The sequence below is a fragment of the Lissotriton vulgaris genome, chromosome 10 (genome assembly GCF_964263255.1).
Source record: "Lissotriton vulgaris chromosome 10, aLisVul1.2, whole genome shotgun sequence".
Lineage (NCBI taxonomy): Eukaryota > Metazoa > Chordata > Amphibia > Caudata > Salamandridae > Lissotriton > Lissotriton vulgaris.
The window spans coordinates 89256964-89276763 of NC_141698.1; the positions used below are offsets into that span (position 1 = coordinate 89256964).

A 19800-nucleotide genomic window follows, 5' to 3' on the forward strand; every position below is an offset into this window, starting at 1 on the left:
GGCCCTTTGGCGTTTTGACCGCCAGTCTGTCCTCTGGATCTCAATGTGTCTCGGCGATCCTGACACATACAGCTCATTTCCTGGGCCTTGGAGAGTGCTGTAAACCCCAACGGCATGCTTCTTGCCCCCTCATTATCGGATCCGCTGCCCACTGAACTTGCATCTGAGGAGGAAGGAATACTTGGAGCATTGTCAGGAGCGACCACCCGTGTTTTTCTAGCCCTCGCCTTGATGTTTTCATAGCGTTTGGCGTAGGTGAAGATTTGCCCATGTAAGTAATCCAAGCGGTCCCGCTCGAATTTGTAGGCTTTCCGTTTCTTTATAATATCTTCCTCCTTGGTTAGACGGGTTTGCATTTCTGCCCGCATTTTATCCGTCGCTTCACTTCTTCCCATGCCTTCTATCTCCTCTTCCAAAGTCTCAATCTGCGTTTGTAATTTACAGCGATCGGATTCAGCATATTTTACCAATATTTTCATTAGCTTTGCTGAAGATTCTAAGTTTGCCTCTGCCCATTCAGTGAGCATATCTGGATCGGGTGTCTCGTAACTAGGGGCTAGGCTGATTCGTAACCCTCTAGGAACCCGTCCCTCCTGCAGATACATCGTCAACGATTTGTTTTCCCACCATTTGGATTGTTCCTTTATTTTTAATTTTTCAAGTTTCCTATATAAATCCCGAACTGTCGGATTTGTATTTACAACGGACAAAGGCCGTGTGGAGTCAGTACCCCCCACCGGGGGTTGTACAAATACGAGGCCAGCCGCCTCTTCCCTGCTCCGCAACACATCCGCGGACATGCTTCTGCTGTGGCTTGTATATTCAGAGCCGTACTTGTTAGACTTGGACACGCGCTCACAAAGGCAAAATGCTTTTTGCTAAATCGTGGACGCCGCCCTCGGCACACTCCCCACCGGACAATCTCTCTTCGCCTACCTCGTCGGAATATCGCCGTGCAGTTAGTCCGCTCAAAACCAAGCGCCGCGATTCCGGAAACCCAGGCAGGAATCTTCAGCGTCCGAGGGTTCTCGGCAGTTAACTTCAAGCCGAAGTTTTGTAAGGACAGTCCCGTAAAAGAAACTCTCTGCTTCCAGCCGCCAAACCGCTTCAAAGGGGGAGGGGTTCCTCTCGCACCAACGGAAGCCTCCAGGTGCAATACATTAGGGAAATACTCGTCTCCAACATCCAACGCTGCCAAAGTCTCACACAGCCATGGACAAACGAAGAAAGGAACCCAGGAAATGGTGCCAAACAAGTGCGTTTATTTTTGCTCAGTCTCGCCCAGCATGCCCGCCATTACGCGTTTCGACAGTATCCACTGTCTTGATCACATGATGTGATCGCAAAGTTACTTGGGAATTTATTATCAATTTCATTGACACAAAAGGTGGACTATATACCGGCCACCATGTTCAAGAAAGTGCTTTTCAAAAGGGTACATTGAAAATAAAACCCATAGTGGGTAAAATAACAGAAGTATATACATATATGTGCAAAATTGCAAATAAATAAGTATGTATAAAAAACTTCATGACTATATACATATAAATATATAAATATGTAAATCATAAAATTCAGATGTTGAATCCTCAAACTTAATTTAGTTTTCTCTTTTCTGACCCTTCTAAAAATCATATATATATATTTCAAAAAAGCAAATGTCCCTTGTTGGAGAAGGAGCGACCAACCAGCTGGTGCAGGTGACGAGTCAAGGACAAGACTCGTGGATTATTTTCAGCAATTCAAAAAATACACCGCACTCTTCTCGGATGATTAAAGCAATTTAATCCAGCTCAGTAAAACTGAGGAAGTTTTACTGAACTGGATTAAATTGCTTTAATCATCCGAGAAGAGTGCGGTGTATTTTTTGAATTGCTGAAAATATATATATATATATATATCCCAGATGTGACCTGTGACCTTCGCTCTGCGGTCACATATTGAGGTGTGCACTAGAGAGGTAAATTATAAATATTTATTTGCCACACAAATTTAATACGGACAGATGCGTTTTGGCTGCACGCCTTCCTCAATGTCAATGGGTTAAAAAACAATGCCAAATTTAAAACAAAATTAACAACCAACATAGAGAAAGGAGGAAAACTCAATTTTTTTCATTAATCAAAAGGAGGAAAAGCCGGCAGTAACTGCATCATGTCCGTTATAATGTGGTGGCCATCTTAGAAAGGTTCAAATTCATTCATTCTCATTTCTTATTTACAGATATTTTCATCACCATCACTGTTAAAATTCCATTATTATAATCAGTGTTTGTTCAAGATATATATAATCCCACTTGATACTCAATTTTATCGAAACATTGCATTGCATTTTCATATTTGGCATTTCATGTCTTTATACACAATTGAGCCCTGTATGGACTTTCCTAAACACCCTACTGACATTTTTGATTTACAATTTGTTTCCATTTTCGAATTTCGAATCCGAATACACAATACCCCTCCTTATTCTGCCCTAAATGGGCCTTCATTCTGGGAGAAGTTGTAATCGTTTCATTATCCCTGTGCGATTGTACTCCTTATTTTCTCGAATTCCGCCATCTTACATTCGTACCTGCCCTTTTCCCTTCATTTCTCTTGCTAATGGAAACTCAACCAAAACATACTCCAACTGTATCCTCAAGGGGAAAAAAAAGAAAAAAAAATATATATATATATATATATATATATATATATATATATATATATATATATATATATATATATATATACATTTTTAAATGCTTACATACATGTATATAGGTCACTGCATAGTTTTCACATAGGTTATTTGATTAGAGTTTGATTTCTTAATGCCACCAACACTGGTATTTGTTTCGATTGTAAATAGAGGTGTGCACGTAGTTTATAATGAAATACGTGTTTTTTCTATGTCTACACCTTGTGACTCACGAAAATGGGTGGAGCATCACTGGTAAAAAAATGTACAAATTTGTAGCTGACCTGGTGCGCGGTGTGTGACCAAGGGCACTAGGTGCTCGAAACGCGTAACCAGCGAGGTTTTTATTAAAGATCTCCTTGACTGCAGCCATTGGGTCCGTGTCTTCGTTTCCACGACAGGAGTGTGGTTTATTTGAAGATTACTTGGTTCATGTTATACGGGGAGCAGCTGTCCTCGTTTACGGAGCCCACTCGCCAGTAAGAGGTCGGGAGTACAACAGCTGCAAAGCAACGCTTGTTTCCGAGGAGGAAAAAGTTCACCCGAACCCCCTGAGCGGAGAGTAAGAGCCTTCGTGTTGGCGGACGACTGCATTCCTACGGCGGGTCCTAGTGGCTAGCGGTCGGTGAGCAGTGTCCAACCGCAGCGGGGCTTCCATTTGGAATTCTCAGGTGGGGAGAATTGGTGTGCAGTCAAGAGACCGGCAGCGGCGCGAGCCGCCGGGTTACAGATTTCAAAAACAAAAACCTCTCCAGTCGCACTATGTCAGCCAGTTTGGAGAGAGAGAGGGAGGACGCCGCTGAAACACTCTTCAGCAATATACGGAAGAACATTCCAACAGTCAATGCGGCAAATAGTCAGCCCAACGAAGCGCAACAGGACGTCAAACAGTTGCTGAAAATCCTGGAGAAAAAAACCAAATCGGAGATCACGAAGTGGTGGGAGCACAAGTCTCTCACCAAATACGTAGAAGCCGGTCCAGTTCCGCGTGGTCTGCGGATCATGCTGGCACCCAGCTTCGAGGACCCCAATCCAGCAATGTTAAAGGAGTGGGGCGAGCTGAATTTGGATGCGTCAATGAACTTGGTAAGAGTGCTCATTAAATATGCGGTCATAGACCGCGATAAACTGCTTGAGGAAATTAAGGGTATCAACGAGCAGTTGGATGCTATTATTGACCCGGAAACTAAGTTACTAATTACCAATATGCGCAAAGAAATAAGTGAGAGACTGCATAAACACGAGGAGCGCATTAAAATCAGAAAAGTGCACAAGTTCGCGAGGGACTTGAAGGACTATGAGACGGGGCAAATTTATACGTTTGCCAGAAAGTATGATCGAGCCAAGCAAGCTAAATTGACCAAACAAGCTGCCAAAGTGGGAGCAAGCAGTAACAACTTGGCGAAAGTAAATCAACAGGATGATGCAATGGAAAATTCGGATCCAGATACAGTCTCTCTGGCCAGCTCATCTAGTATGTCTCTGTCTGAAATTAGTAACACAGAAACACAACCGGGAAGAATTCTAGAAATCGGTGAAGAAATGGATTTTTTAGTAGACGACCGGCTGCAAACTTTGCGTCCGAGGCACAAAAAGAACTACAACGCAAAAAGCGTAATGCAAGACGCCACGCAAGACGCAAAAGGAGGAAAGCAACAGCAGCCTCAACAGCAAAAGAAAAAGAAACAATGGTTCAACAAGAAGAAACAATAAAGGATTGTACCATTACCAATCTTTCCGATGTCACCCTTACCACAGCAGAAGAGCAATTACTAGCTCTAGGACTCAATTTTTGTCCAGAAAGTTCGTTTAATTATACCAACACAAGAGCGGATGTTTTTAAGTTTATTCGCAAGCTTAAGCTTAGAAAGTTTTTTGCATCCAAAACCGCAACCAAAAATAGGGAGCGTACCACTGGCACGATAGTAAATAGCAGTGCCATTGCCACTGCCGTTGCCACAGTTCCAGCAGCCCCGGCAGCGAGAGATGCTAGACTCTTGCTCACCCTGTGTGATCTGGGAAATGCGGCGGCCTCGACATCGGATGACAAAGGAGTTCCAAATACCCAAAGAGAACTGATTAATGTGGACATTCGCCAAAAAGGAGCTGGAGAAAGTCCTTTCAAACCGGTAAGCACCTTTTTACCCGTCATGCCTAAAGATGCAATTGATATCTATCACGAGTGCGTGACGGAAGATTTAAAAAGACTAAACCGTACTATACAGGCACAATCTAACAAAAACAATGCTAGGATCATACAATATAATACTCTAATGAAAAAACTTAGTCAAAATCAGGAAGTTGTTATTAACAAGTCCGATAAGGGGGGCAATATTGTCTTATGGAAAAAGGAAGAGTATATGGCCGAAGCCATGAGACAGTTAAATGACCCCACCTGCTATGAAAGATCAAATGGGATGGCCTACAAACGAGCCAAAGACAACTTGAAAAAAATGTTATTGTCTTACAAAAGAACAAATTTGATCTCTCAAGCTGAATTTGACTACTTGCACAGAGAACATCCGGTGATACCAATACTGTATCTGATCCCTAAAATTCACAAGCAGAAAATTCCCACTCCGGGCCGCCCTATAATAGCGGCCATAAATAGTGTGGGGGAGAATATTTCACAATATATAGACTTTTTTCTGCAGGACATTGTCAAAGATTTGCCCAGTTATTTAAAAGACACGGGGGACTTTCTCAATAAACTCAATTCCATCCAGTGGCGTGAAAATTGGTGTATTTTAACTTTGGATATTGAGTCTTTATACACCTCCATAGACCACACAAAAGGATTGAACGCCATTACTCACTATCTTGGTTCCCGATCTTGTGAATATTATGCACACAATAAGATGCTGTGTGAACTAGTGCATTGGTGTTTGAATAACAATTACTTTATGTTTGCTAAGGATGTATGGAGACAAGTACGAGGTGTGGCGATGGGATCGTGCTTCTCCCCCAGCTATGCATGCTTGCATGTAGGCTGGTGGGAGGAGCGCGGCCTCACCAACACTCCCGGATTTGAGAAGGTTCAATACTGGAAACGGTTTATTGATGATGTGTTTTGCATTTGGGAGGGGGATGAGGAAAGCGCTAAAGTTTTTGTTGATGCTCTGAATCAGAACAATGATAATCTGTTCTTTACGGCCCACATCAGCAAAGAGAAAGCAGACTTCCTAGATGTACATGTTACCATTGCCAATAATACTGTTGCCACTTCGTTATATCGAAAACCGACGGCTGGCAACAGTATATTACACGCTAGCAGTAAGCATCCCCAACACGTAATCACCAATATTCCATATGGGGAGTTGCTCAGAGTTAAGAGAATCAGCAGCACTCCTGAAACCTTTGAACAAGAGGCACAGATCACGATGGATAGATTGAGAGCCAGGGGATATAATAATAAGGTTCTAAACAGTGCCCTTAGGCGATGCCGAGCAAAGCCTCGGGAATCCCTTCTGACATCTGAAACTGTTGAACTGGAATCAGATAACCCTGCCCCTCGACTCATACTGGCTTTCAGTAAACAAGAAAAACAAATAAGATCCATTGTGAAGAAGCACTGGTCTATTCTTCGAACAGACAGTGTCCTGGGCGATATTATCCCCAGTGCCCCTATTATAACGTACACAAAAGCACCTAGCATGCATAACTGTCTAGTCAAAAATAGCCCTGAACTAAGTAACAGTAGCGCTTGGCTTAAACAAAAAGGTTTCTTCAAATGTTCCTCCTGTAGGGCTTGTAAATTCGGTGTTAATACATCTCATTATTTTACACCTTTCAGTCCTAGGAGGAAAGCCATCCGGGGATACTTCAACTGTCACAGTGAGTTTGCAATATATGTCCTGACGTGTACCTGTGGCCTACGATATGTGGGCAGTACCAAGCTACAGGTGCACGCCAGGATCTTGCAACACTTACGTGCCATCGTGAACAGTGACAATACGTACCCAGTAGCACGTCATTTCAAGTCCACACATAACAATGATTTATTTAACTTATCTTATTATGTTATTGATGTGGTTGCGCCCCTCATTCGAGGAGGCGACAGAGAAAGACTGCTACGAAAAAAAGAAACCGAATACATCATTGAATTAGACAGCAAGTACCCTAATGGGCTAAACACCACTGAAGACTTACATCATCTGTTGTAGTCTTACTAATCTCAATATTCTCATGTGGTTTTCTCCATATTTTTCTCCTCAAGGTCGTTCTGAAAATAACAACTGATACCAGATGGCGCCGACTAGGCATCATATGGGAGTCCAGCAAGGATTCAATTATCATACTGACCTTGATGTGTATTGCCTTCTTGTAAATATTATCTTTCTATCCATTCTAAAAATATTTTGGGGACTAATGAATCTTAAGTCAACCAATAACTTGTTTTTATCTCACGATTTCGCACTTTCACTATTTTTTTAATATAGATCATATCATGATTTATCACTAGTGGGTTAATCCAATATCAGTGTTGCCATGCTATAAGTACATGTACATATTGATGTTATACATTTTTCCAAATTATTGTTATGAATTATACATTGATATGTGTCCATTTGTCCATCTAAATGCCATGAAAGCTCTAAATTGGGTATGTAATGGATGTAGATTTGTAAATAAGAATGGAGTGTATATTTTTGTAAAATATGGATATATGTATATATGTATAGGTATATATATATATTTTTTCACATAACGCTGGGATACTGTACATAGATAGTTTGTATATATATATTTTTCTAGGTGTATATAGATAGATTTGAATCTAATGGACACGTTTCTGTATGGGATTGATAGGTGTGTATACAGTATATATGTATTTGTATATATATATTTTTTGTACATGGTCATGGTTTAATGAGTCAAAATAATTGCATTCATGCAGATATAATTTTTCTTAATGCCACCAACACTGGTATTTGTTTCGATTGTAAATAGAGGTGTGCACGTAGTTTATAATGAAATACGTGTTTTTTCGATGTCTACACCTTGTGACTCACGAAAATGGGTGGAGCATCACTGGTAAAAAAATGTACAAATTTGTAGCTGACCTGGTGCGCGGTGTGTGACCAAGGGCACTAGGTGCTCGAAACGCGTAACCAGCGAGGTTTTTATTAAAGATCTCCTTGACTGCAGCCATTGGGTCCGTGTCTTCGTTTCCACGACAGGAGTGTGGTTTATTTGAAGATTACTTGGTTCATATATATATATATATATATATATATATATATATATATATATATATATATATATATATATATATATATACATTTTTAAATGCTTAACATGTATATAGGTCACTGCATAGTTTTCACATAGGTTATTTGATTAGAGTTTGATTAGATGCTTATGGATCTCTGTTTTTTTATTTATCTGTCACAATATATAAATATGATCTTAACAATTGCATCTGTAAGTGCTTGGCTACTGAAATATTGAGGAACCATAAATACACAAATAATTTCGCTTATACATACAGCAACACCTGAAAGTCGGATTTTCTAATGATCTATCCATATTTGCACATACGGAACTTTATACAATACAATTTGATATCTCTTTATTATTTTACTCATACATATCTACCGTTTCTATGTACTTAGGTATCTATACATTTATTACTTTACTTGTACTGTAGAAAGACAGAAAAAAGCCTTCAATTCCCTCTAATGCTCTATTCTATGTCATATCTTATACCTCTCTCAATTTATCCTCTACCGTCTACCTGCACTGTCTGACTCCCTAACATTCTATTCTACTACTAAGACCTCCCTTATACCATTTCTTAACTCTTCCCCCTCTGTCCCACCTTGACTCTCTCCAAACCGCCTTCTGATACTTGATCTCCCATTTAATCCTTTCTAGACTCTATCTCTCCTTTATCCTATTCAATTAAACTAACAGACTCACATGTCCACTGCCCAAATTAGCAACTTATATGTCCTTACACTAATCCACCATTAATCATTTGGGTTCCAGAGTGGTGTGCTGTTTGCCAAAAAGTGCTTCAACGCCTCATCAGGGGTAGTAAGTGCGATACAAGTACAATTGGAATTACAATGAAATCCCTACATTTGGCTCAACATTTCCAGTCCTCAGCAGGTCTGTTTGCTTCAGTGTCACCCACTTTACACCATAATCTACAAAAAGCTTTAGTTCCCTATGTATAAGGGTTCTGTTCCTGTTGTAGCAGTTGCCATATGAATAATAAGAAATTAATAAATTAAATAGATGTGAATTGAAACATTTTTTCCGTATTACCTTTAATTTATACGGTTGCCTCAATCATAAATTTTCTCCTTTTAACAAATTACCCAATATCATGATGTCGGCTAATCCAGCAATGATGTCACAGACATGAGTTATGTGGGGATCGTTAGACATCTAATTTCCTGCATGAAATTAAGGTGGTAGGTTACTAAGTGTGTCCCAAGGTCTTTACAGTATTTCAGGTAGGGAGACAGTAAGCTGCAAAAGAGCTATTGTGTTCAAATGGTTAAGTGGCATGACTGAAAAACTTTGTCCTCCAAAGGTAAACCACTGGAATTTTGCAGGAATAAGTAGATTTTCTCCCTTTGGAGCTAATTTTCCAAAGTGATTGGGCATGAATTACTGTGTTTTGGATGTAGCTAGTGTTGAATTTCAATAAGCACAACACAAGAAATGGAACTGTCCAAACAAAGCTCTCTCTTTAACATTAAACCACGGTATATTGCGTTTTTCATTGAATATGTGGTCATGTCTCCCCCGCTTCCCTCACCCCTGCCTTTTTAGCTACCTGAAGATGTTTCACTTGTTTCTTAATGATACCTATTTGGAATTGTACAACCTGGAATTGATCAGTGAGTTCACCACTACCTTTCTAAAATTGCTAGTATCAGATTTAGAAAGAAGTCATAAATGAACACCGGTATACATACTCTTTTGCACATCTGTAGACTTTAGGCAATTGACTAAACATCCCAGTGGTATATTGAACCACCCAATCCCCATCTCGTTGAGTGGGATTAATGCTGAAAATTATAACAGAATGTTGGGGTAATATTATGAATGAGATTTGTGGCTACGGGATCACATTTTTGTGAAAATGTAGCAATCGTAAATCCTGTGCTTTGACGACTAAACATGGCTTTGTGATCCAATCCATTAGGATATTTTTGTGTTCATGAGTACCTGTGAATCTCAGATCCCTCCAAATGTCTTTACTTCATTTCTTTCAGTTGAGGCCAAGAAGAGGCATGTAAAGGAGAGAGTAGAATGTGAAATATTCAATGTTGTCACCACCTTCCCATAGAAGCAAAACTATCCCTTCTCTAGATTTTCACTTTGGACCATCCAAAGTCCTAATTAAGGAAGATAAAGAAATCACACCTTTAGTGCACTGTATGGACCTAGTCCCATTAAATAAAACTGGCAACCATATTGCACGTTTGGTTGATCTTCCATCTAGTAATCCACACTCACACCACACACAACCATTGCAAATTATGTAAAAGTCCGAGGAAGATTTCTATACCATGCATGGCATGTTCAGCGCGCTATTGACTGTAGTGAAATTCCCAGCAAGGCACCAAACATCAAACCACGAGATTAGTCCAATCACATATGCCTCAGAATATTTCCATGCAGATTATCTTTTTTCCTCTTGTGTAGTTCTTTCTATATTGGTGTGTTGCCTAGCAGGTACATTAACATGCATTGAGAAGAGGTGAATGTTTCTGGTTTGCATCTTTACTGCATGTTTCAGCTTTACTGCAGTCTATTCTCTAACTATGCCATGGTAAAGGCCTGCTGCTCCCACATAATTTTACACAATGTACAATCACACTCTGTTGAATGGCAATGTTACTTTCATAAATTCCCATCAAGTTTGTAGCAGATCAATTCCCCTTACCATCCTGGAGCAACAGTTACTCCAGCCATTTGCTGGAGTAAAACCCCCAATGTATTCACTGTGGACATGCACGTGAACTGATAGATCGGAGCCTGCCAATACGAGAGAGCTCATGAGCTTGTGGATGTTCAGACCTTACATAACCCTAATCTATTGTGTGTGGTTCAATTCTGCTTTATTCAGCCGATTTAGAGATCAGCATGTGATTTTTAACCTGGTAAAACCAGTGCAGCCTGTTATTCCCCATTTTAGACTGATTAACTTGGAAGAGCCAGATTTGGGTGTGAGGATATCACCTGGAATCAAAAAGAAATCATAATGGCCTGACTGAGAAAGCCATCTTTGGTCGTGAAAGTGCTTTTCTTACCAGAAAAGGCAGGATTTACAACAAGGCATTTCACACCCCTTCGACCATCAAATTTTCAAGAGGTTGCAGATTTTACTTTGCACGCGGGAAAGACATTTTCGACTCGCACAGTCCCATTTGTATTTTGTGATTGTGTTTTGCATGGGCAAAGCCTGTGACTTTGTGAGTCGCAGGCTTCACAACCACAATCCACTTTTGTACTTTTGGCTCACGGTCTCTGATGTTCATGCCATTGTTTTCTATTTAAAACTGATCTACATGTCAACAGTTCAAATTCTCTTTATATTTTTATTTCAGCTCTCTGAGAAACATGGCAACGTATTCACCGTACATTTTGGACCCAAGAAAATGGTGGTGCTGACTGGATATGAAACCATAAAGGATGCTCTAGTTAATCAGGCTGACGACTTTGGAGAAAGAGCGGAAGTACCAATATTTCAAAAAATATCTGGAGGGCATGGTAACTCAACCGCACTTGCTTACTTCAGAGCAAACAGCCCTTGACTTCATTTTATTTGATCTTTGTTTCCTTACACAAACATTGACTGCTTCTTTTCTACATCATGAATAGTTCTTACAAGGATCAATGTGTATTCAGTGAAAGGTGATGGTTAAATGTCTATAGATAGAACCTTTTGGAATTAATGTTTTGATTGTAACTGTACCCTTTACATTACTTAGTACTTCTGATCCACCCATGACTGATTTTCAGGATATTCACATAGATACATTTGCAAACTATAACTCTAAATGGAGCTAGCAGGTATCTTGAAAATTGGGCATGGACTCCACCTTCCTGGATATACAATAGACACTATGGCCTAAAGGATATATTTATGGTGAATGTGTTGCTCATTTAAAGAAGGGTTGTGGTGTTCCTGCTGAGAGGACCTGGCTTGGCAGTTCGGGCTGGACTGTTCCCACAAGAAACAGGGTCAAGACTGATTTGTAGTAGGCTGGGTCCAAACTGGGGTGATGTGGTGAGCAAAAGAATGATGGATTAACCCCAAATCCTTGTAACTAGGGGTGAATGTTTGCATTGTCCAGCATTCCGTCCATCAATTGTTTCTTTTGCATATGTCGCCCTAAGTGGGATGGGTATGCCCAGACGAGGGTCCCGTGCTCACTACACCACTGGATTCAAGCTAGCCTGGCTGATGAATGGTGATGCCCTGACACGGTCCCAGGATGCTTGTTTCCAGTCCAGGGAGGACCTGGCTTGGCAGTTTGGGCTGGACTGTTCCCACAAGGAACAGGGTCAAGACAGATTTGCATATGGCTGGGTCCAAACTGGGATGGTGTGGTGAGCAAAATGGATTAAACCCAAATCCTTGTGACTGGGGGTGAATGTTTGCATTGTCCAGCATTCTGTCCATCAAGTGTTTCTTTTGCATAATTATTAAAGGAGCCAGGAAGTTGTCCAAGAAATGAACAAAATTAGGTTAGTTGGTTGGAGGGTGATAACAGACGAGGCCTGCAAAAGAGATGGATGGAGAAAGCATCATAGAATGGCCAAGAATTGCAGCATAAGAAAAGGCCTCCATTGGTAGGTGAGACATACTGGTGAAATCCCTGTGAATAATTGCCTAGCCCTGTCCATATCTGCCTACATGGAAGGATGGAAGGTCCAGAAATTGGGAAAGCAGACTGCCTCTAAATATGGTCTTGCAATCTCTTACATCCACGTTTCAGCAATAGATAAGGTGAGCATCCAAGTTCATGAATTTTAAGTGAGTGTGGGGATTGAGCGTTCAGTGCCACAGTTACCCTCGCCCAATTCAGGGATGAGCTCAAAGTGATGCTGAGCTGAAGGAGCAGGTGGAGGTACCGGGAGACAGGTGTATCAGGCATTGTAGAAAACTGTCAGCAGCAACCCGTTTGCAGAAATCAAGTTTTGTTGCCGTTAAACAGATAGTAAGTACTTGACTTACCAGAATTAAGTGAAAGAAGCTCATTTTTAGTGTAGACCAGTCTGGCGGGCCACATGGGGCAGAATCATTGTCACTGAGCACAAAAGGTACACAGTTGGGCATATAATGAGTTTACATTAGGTGCACCTTTGGTGCGCCAGTCGCAAGGCCACTATGTGCCATCTGCTGCATGTTCACATGCCCAACTTGTTGAAATGGCTTCTTGTCCTGAAAGAGGAGCCTTGTCTTCAGGCAGCGGTAATGCGAGCCTGCAACCCGGAATCAATGAGGAGCTCTGAAAGCAAACTGAGCCCAGCAGCTCTTGGTGTTTCTGTCTAGCTCTCTGGACATAGCATCTTCTAGAAAATACACTAAGAACATTTAAACATAATAAACAAGTAAGATAAAAATTACCCCCAGGGTTAGAATTTGAAAATGCCTCTTAAGAAAGTGTGTTAGCCAAGCACCGTGCTGAGGGTACAAGGATGGATGGACATAGACTAGAGAAACAGACAGAATGTTCATGCAGGCAGATGGCCATAAAGCCTGGAATGCATATATCTAAGGGTAAGTCCATGAAACCAGGTTTTGCTCTCCTGTTCGTGCAGTACTCCTGTCTATGGCAGGGTGGCGAAGTGAGCTAAAGAATGATGATGGATTCAACCCAGATCTAATAGTGACTGGGGTTGATTGAAAAGTTCTTGCTTCCATCCATCATCTCCTTGTGTTTGTTATGGCAAGTGAGAAGCAGCTCTGATGTGTGTGGCATGACTGGGATCGTACTCAGAAAGGGGGAAGGTTAGAAAGCGATTACAAGTCAACTCCACTTCCAAAGTCAAGAGTGACAGCCATGAAGTCGGCCCTGGCCCACAGAGGAGTCAGCTTAGGAAGGGTTAGATCTATGGCAATTCAAGTATAGCTCCATGTAAAATATGGAAAATAGCATATCAAATTTGCACCTTTGTTCTCCACTATTCCCTACCCAGTCCTTACACCCATATATGTGTGTGCATGTGGAATGCCATGAACGGCTTGATTGGAATGTCGGGGGAGTGAGACTGTGAGAGAATGTTCGCCAGGGGTTTGTAACACCATTCCTGCGAGAGTCATAGGAGAATAAATATACTAAAACACAGCGTTACCTAATTTTTACGCTAGAAAAATTGGCTCCGATCTTCGGATCCTATATGAAGCTTGGTTGCCAAGAATGTATTACCGCTCACCCCTACTCATACTGTTGTTTTTCCATTCAATTTCATTGTTGGGTGAAGTACTTAAAATTGCATCAGGATCTACACTGGCCGCACTCGTCTCTGACAGGAACTGAGTTATCTCCGATGGCGGGTCACCTGGGGAGAAGCAGGGAAGCTCACACCCACTATTACCATACAAGAGGAGGATTTTAATTGTTTTGTCCACCAGGGGAGCCAATTCTTTAAAAAAGAACATATATGATCATCTCTACTTTATATATCGTCTTGTCACAGTGCTTAGCCTTTGGCTGTTCTTCCCAAATTGTTGATTTGAAAGTGTGATTCTGGTATAGTTAATTCATTAAACTGGTTAAGAATACATTGAACCATGGCATGAGTAATGAATGTGTCGTCTATGCCTTTTATCTTTTTGGGAGTTCCTGGTCCCCCTGCTGATAGCTGGACCCAATGGATTGGATGTTTTTGAAAACATCTAGAGCAATTGATGGAACTAATTATAATTCAGCCAGAAACCAAGCTGTGATGTACAATTGTTTGGGACTGAAAGGTAAAAGGCTATTTGACGCACCAGTGGATAAGGAGGAAGAGGACCAAGAATAGGACGCTTTTATCGAAGCAAAAAGTAAACTTCAAAATAACTTGGGTACAACTATGAGTGTAATGATGGAAAGATAATTTGTATTATAGTTACCAAGCACCTGACAAATCCCTTGAATCCTATGTTGCCACCTTAAGGATGTTACCTACTGCATGTTCTTTTAGAGAAATGGATGAAATGATTCAGGACCAATTGGTAATGCATACCACATTTGTGAAGGTGCAAGAGATACTTCTAAGTCATAGAAATTAGAGCCTTGACAATGTGATTTCAAATATATAGAAAGATCCATAAGAGAAAGTTAAGTTAGTACGTGAGCCTGAGAGCCATCATTCTGACGTGAACCTAGTTTGAAAAAAAGGGAACTGGCTAAGAATATGTAGAATAAATTCAACAAGACAAAAGATTTTATGTCTCTCAATGATAATCCTTATGTTACCATTGTAGATTAACTTCGCATCTGGAATCTAGCAACAATTGTCCAGCACTTGACAAGTTTCACCCAGTATGTAGAACATCACATGGCAAAAGAGTGTACAGTGTGAAAGTCTGTTATTCAGAAGAAGATTGTGATGAAAATTAGTTGATGGAACAACTAGTGTTACTAGTAGCGATCAACAACAAGAAAGTAGATGTGAGTCAACCAAAATGTAATGTACAAGTTAATGGGGATGATGTTGATGTCTTAGTCGACACTGGGTCAAAAATTAGTATTATCTCAAAAGATACTTACAATACTCTATGTAACAGAGAGGCATTGGATCACAGCAGAATCATTCCGTGTGCTTACGTTGTGCATAAGATCAAACTGGAGGGAGTATAAGAAGCAAACTTGTCTTTCAAGAACAAGAATATTGTTACAAAGGTATTTGTGGTGGATTACAATGTGAACATCCTAGGATGGCTAGAACAGCAGAAGCTCAGAATGGTAATAAACCCATTTCAACAACCTTATGTGTTCGGCATTGTAGAAGATGGATTGGACACCATTCTTGAACCATATAGAGAAGTGTTTGACGAGAAACTTGGAAGTCTGAAATATGTCAAACATGAAAAAAATGAAAAACTATTTCTCGTCCAGTCAAACAATATATTGTAAACATACCATTGTCAGTATGCACAGAAGTGAAGACTATAATAATGGAATGGTGTGACAATGAAGTGATAGAGCTAATCAAGGCTCCAGAATGGTTGTCTTTGGTTGTGATAGCGAAAAAAAAAACAGCTTGATACATTTATGCATAGCCCTTTGCCAACTCATCCGCACTAAAGTGGCAGATTGCCAATGACTAACATTAGTAAATGAGATGGTGATGACATTGAACCAAGCTAACATCTTCACAACCCAAAACGTCAGTGCAATCTAGCACCAGATACAACTGGAGCAAATATACAAGAAATGCACTGCATGTGTCACCCCTGAAGGAGCACTCCAAATTTTTAGGTTATGTTTTGGGTTCTGTTCAGCTTCTGCTGTGTTTCAACATGCCATGAATCAGCTGTCTGCAGGCATGCATGGTGTTAGAGCCTTCCAGGGTGACATGCTAATTAATAGTAAAACAGTTGAGAGAAAATCAATTTTAAACTAGTATTACAAAGAATTCAAGAAGGGGATTCCCAAAATGCAACTTTAACCCCTTCACTGCGGCGGCTATTCCGCCGCAGTGCTAAGGGTGCGGGGCGGAAGAGCGGCGGGCGCATGCTGGTGATTTAACCGCTCCGTCACCAGCGTCGGTGGCGCTGTGCTTATGACGGAGCGGTTCCGTCACGGCCCCGCCCGCTCAATAGAACGTTCAGCGCAGGCGCGGAATTCGCGCCGTGCATGAGCGGCGGGCGGGCCATGACGGAACCGCTCTGTCATCAGCACATCGCCACCGCAGCTGATGACGGAGCGGATCCGTCATCAGCATACAAGGGGTTAAATGATAAATTAATGCTTAATGAAAATGACCTTTGTCTGAAAACTGCGTTAGTCTCAGCGATTTGAAATTCAACCTATTCACGTCATGAAGATAAATTGTTGTCTTTTTTGGGCATGTGTGAATTTCTCTCAAAGTTCATACAACTCTCTGCAGACAATGTAGAACCATTGCATATGATCTCTAAGAAGCGTGTGGCGTTTGTATAGAGTAGTGAATGTGATGTCAACATGAAGGAGATACAAAAAGAATTGGAGCAAGCTCCCTCACTACAAAAGTTTGATGGAAAACTGCAATACAATGTAGCCACGGATGCAAGCCAGATAGGACTAGGAGCTGTACTCAGTCAACGGTCTACTAAGAGTGAAAATATTATTGTGTTTTCACCATACAAATTGAGAGGGGCAGAATGCAACTACTCAGTGATAGAACAGGAGTAACTGACCTGTGTATGGGCAGGTAACACATTTAAGAGTTTCCTTTGGGGAATATCATTTTTAATCACAACTGACCATAAGCCCATTGTTAGCATCTTAGAGGGTGATGGGCCAGGTTAAACTTCACCAAGAATCGCCAAGTTGGCATGTAAGCTTCAGGAATACAAGTTCAGAATAGAACACAATACAGGGAGAATGAATGTCTCAGCAGATTACCTGCCCCAAGCTCCTTGTGATCAAGAACAAGATAGGGATGAGGCCGAGGATAATGATGATATAACAGTATTATGTCTGGTTGACTGTGGGGACTCAAACACTGCTATCAATCAATCAGATTTGTGAAGTGCATGGCTACCCAACTAGGGTTTGCCAGCGCTAGTGGAAAAGACCAGACAACCCACACAAGCTCAGAAAAGCAAGGTTTTAAGTAGCTTTCAGAACAAAACATAAGAGTTGCATAATCGCCATTCAACTGGTAAGCTATTTCATAGCTTAGGACCTAAATAAACAAAATAGCGTCCACCTAGCACTTTTGAATCTTGTGATAGAGACTAAATTAGTGTTTCTAGAGCATAGAGCTCACCTGGGGACATGGATGAATGAAAGAGTTGCGGGGAATGAGATTTTGGTATCAATTTATAATCAATTTAATAGTTTATCTCATTCGAAATTTTTGGACCGCTCGTATCTGTCATTGAGTAAAAGACCACCCCCACACAGGTTTAGTCATCCCCATTAAATGACGCCACTCTGAAGAACCACTTACAACTGATAAAGTTTAAGTATTTTTATATAAAAGTCAAATCTGAATGCAAATTACAATCCTCTCAGGATAAATCTCAAAGTATACAAAGAATACAAAATCAATTCCAAACTCAGCAATTTAAAGCTTCGATGTAGAGTGGTTCCTTTGCGTCATCTACAGAAAGAGAAAATAATCAAGTTAAATCTGTCCCTACTCTATACTAGGTGACATCCCTACTTCGCAAGTTTCTTCCCTAAAAAGGTGTCAGCAGTTTGACTTCCAAAGAAGTTCAAACTCTCTTAACCTCTAAAGGTAACTTAAGTCTAAGAAGCAGTACCCTCTCTGCCTACCCATCCGCTCTTCTAAGGGTCCTCGGCCTACTGCTCCCTTGCGCTCTGATCTTTCTCAGCGCATCTGCTCAAGGCATCTACCCTTGCCTTCGCTCTGAGCAATTCACCTCGCTGTTCCTAATCTCCAATTGCTCATTGCTACCTCCTCCCCGGGGTGCTGTCCCTAAAATACACAATCACAGTGTGGGTGGAACGCCCCTTGACGCCCACCACGGACTTTCCCCGATGATGTCAGTTTCTGGCTCTTTCCATTGCTTCATCTCCTCACGTCGTCCGTTAGGTTGACCCTTCTCCTTAGATGTCATCTCCATCTTCTCGTTGGCGACTTTTAGTTGACACTTTCATCCAAAGTCAGATAACCTTAAACAAGACCTTAACATTACAACTCTTTCTTTGACCTTACGAGATCCTGTGAATGGTCATTCAAAAACAAAAGCTCAAATTCCAATCGCCTCCTCTCATGTTTAGGCAATAAACTTCGTTCGACATTTGTCACCTTAAATCTAACAAATGCTAGACTCTTCGGCTCGCACCTTCATGTAAAGACTGTTCACGACTCCTGTGAGCCCACTAAATTACATACATTGGACCACACTCTTGCGAACCCTCGGTTAGTCAGGTTATAATCACAAATGACCTAAACTCTTCTAGTATTCCTACAAACTTCTTCTACACAGTATAACCTTTAACATACATTTATATGTGAACGCTTTTAGCAATTACGTTTCTTCTAAACGAATACGATTTTACATAGAATATAAACCCTATACATGGAACCTAACTTTATATTCTCATTGGTTACATCGTTATATGTATGCTCCTTGCACGTTTCTCCACGTTACATTTCTCTTGCCGTTTCTGTATTTAAAGCTACACACGTACATGAATTCTACTCTGCACGTTCTACTGTTCGTAAACATTTCTACATTAGCCCACTACGTATACGGCCTTCTAAATCTAATACATTCTAATATGAATACAGTTATACATTTCCTATACCATGATATCATTTTAATTGACTTTATGCTATAGTCATCAACTACACATTACGATATGTATTTCATTCCTACGTTTATAACATATACGTCTAAATATGGCTACGATATACTTTATATTCAAATTACGCTCTCTCAGTTCCCCCCTTTGATGACTTTTAGGAGTCATCACTAAAAGCAATTTGAATACAATCCTTTATACAGAACTAGTTACATCATTTCCTCTTTTCATCATTTCAAGTGCTCTCAAACTTTTATACTGTTGATCTTGTAAAACAGCTAGTCTCCTTTCCTGATCTTTCATCGATCTTTGTAACCTGTTCGTCCTATACCATTTATATAGTTTCACAAATCCTAACAATGAGATTATGCAAATTAATACTATTAGTACAGGTTTTACTATATACCATATAATACTTTTGCCAAGGTTAGCAAACCAACTCCCAACTTTTCCTACTCCATTTCCTACTTTTTCCCAAACATTTATTTTTGTCAAATCTTCGATTTCTCGGTGAATCTGTGTAATGTTTCTTATAACCTTCTCTAGTGGTTTTGAATTATCAGGAATATAAGTACAACATTCCTGAACCTTCAAAGATTTACAAACTCCGCCTTCTTTTGCTAATATTACATCAAGAGCAAGTCTATTCTGAAGAACCATTGCTCTGATCGACTGCATC

At 40.6% G+C, this 19800-nt stretch overlaps 1 protein-coding gene across 1 annotated transcript in view; it reads left to right on the top strand.

Moving 5' to 3' along the window:
* Window positions 1-19800, top strand: part of LOC147684723 (cytochrome P450 2K1-like) — a 101018-nt gene that overhangs the window by 21214 nt on the left and 60004 nt on the right. The window contains exon 2 of the mRNA XM_086940567.1: window positions 11250-11412. Within this exon, the coding sequence (XP_086796693.1) occupies window positions 11250-11412 (163 nt within the window). The remainder of the gene's footprint in view (window positions 1-11249; window positions 11413-19800) is intronic.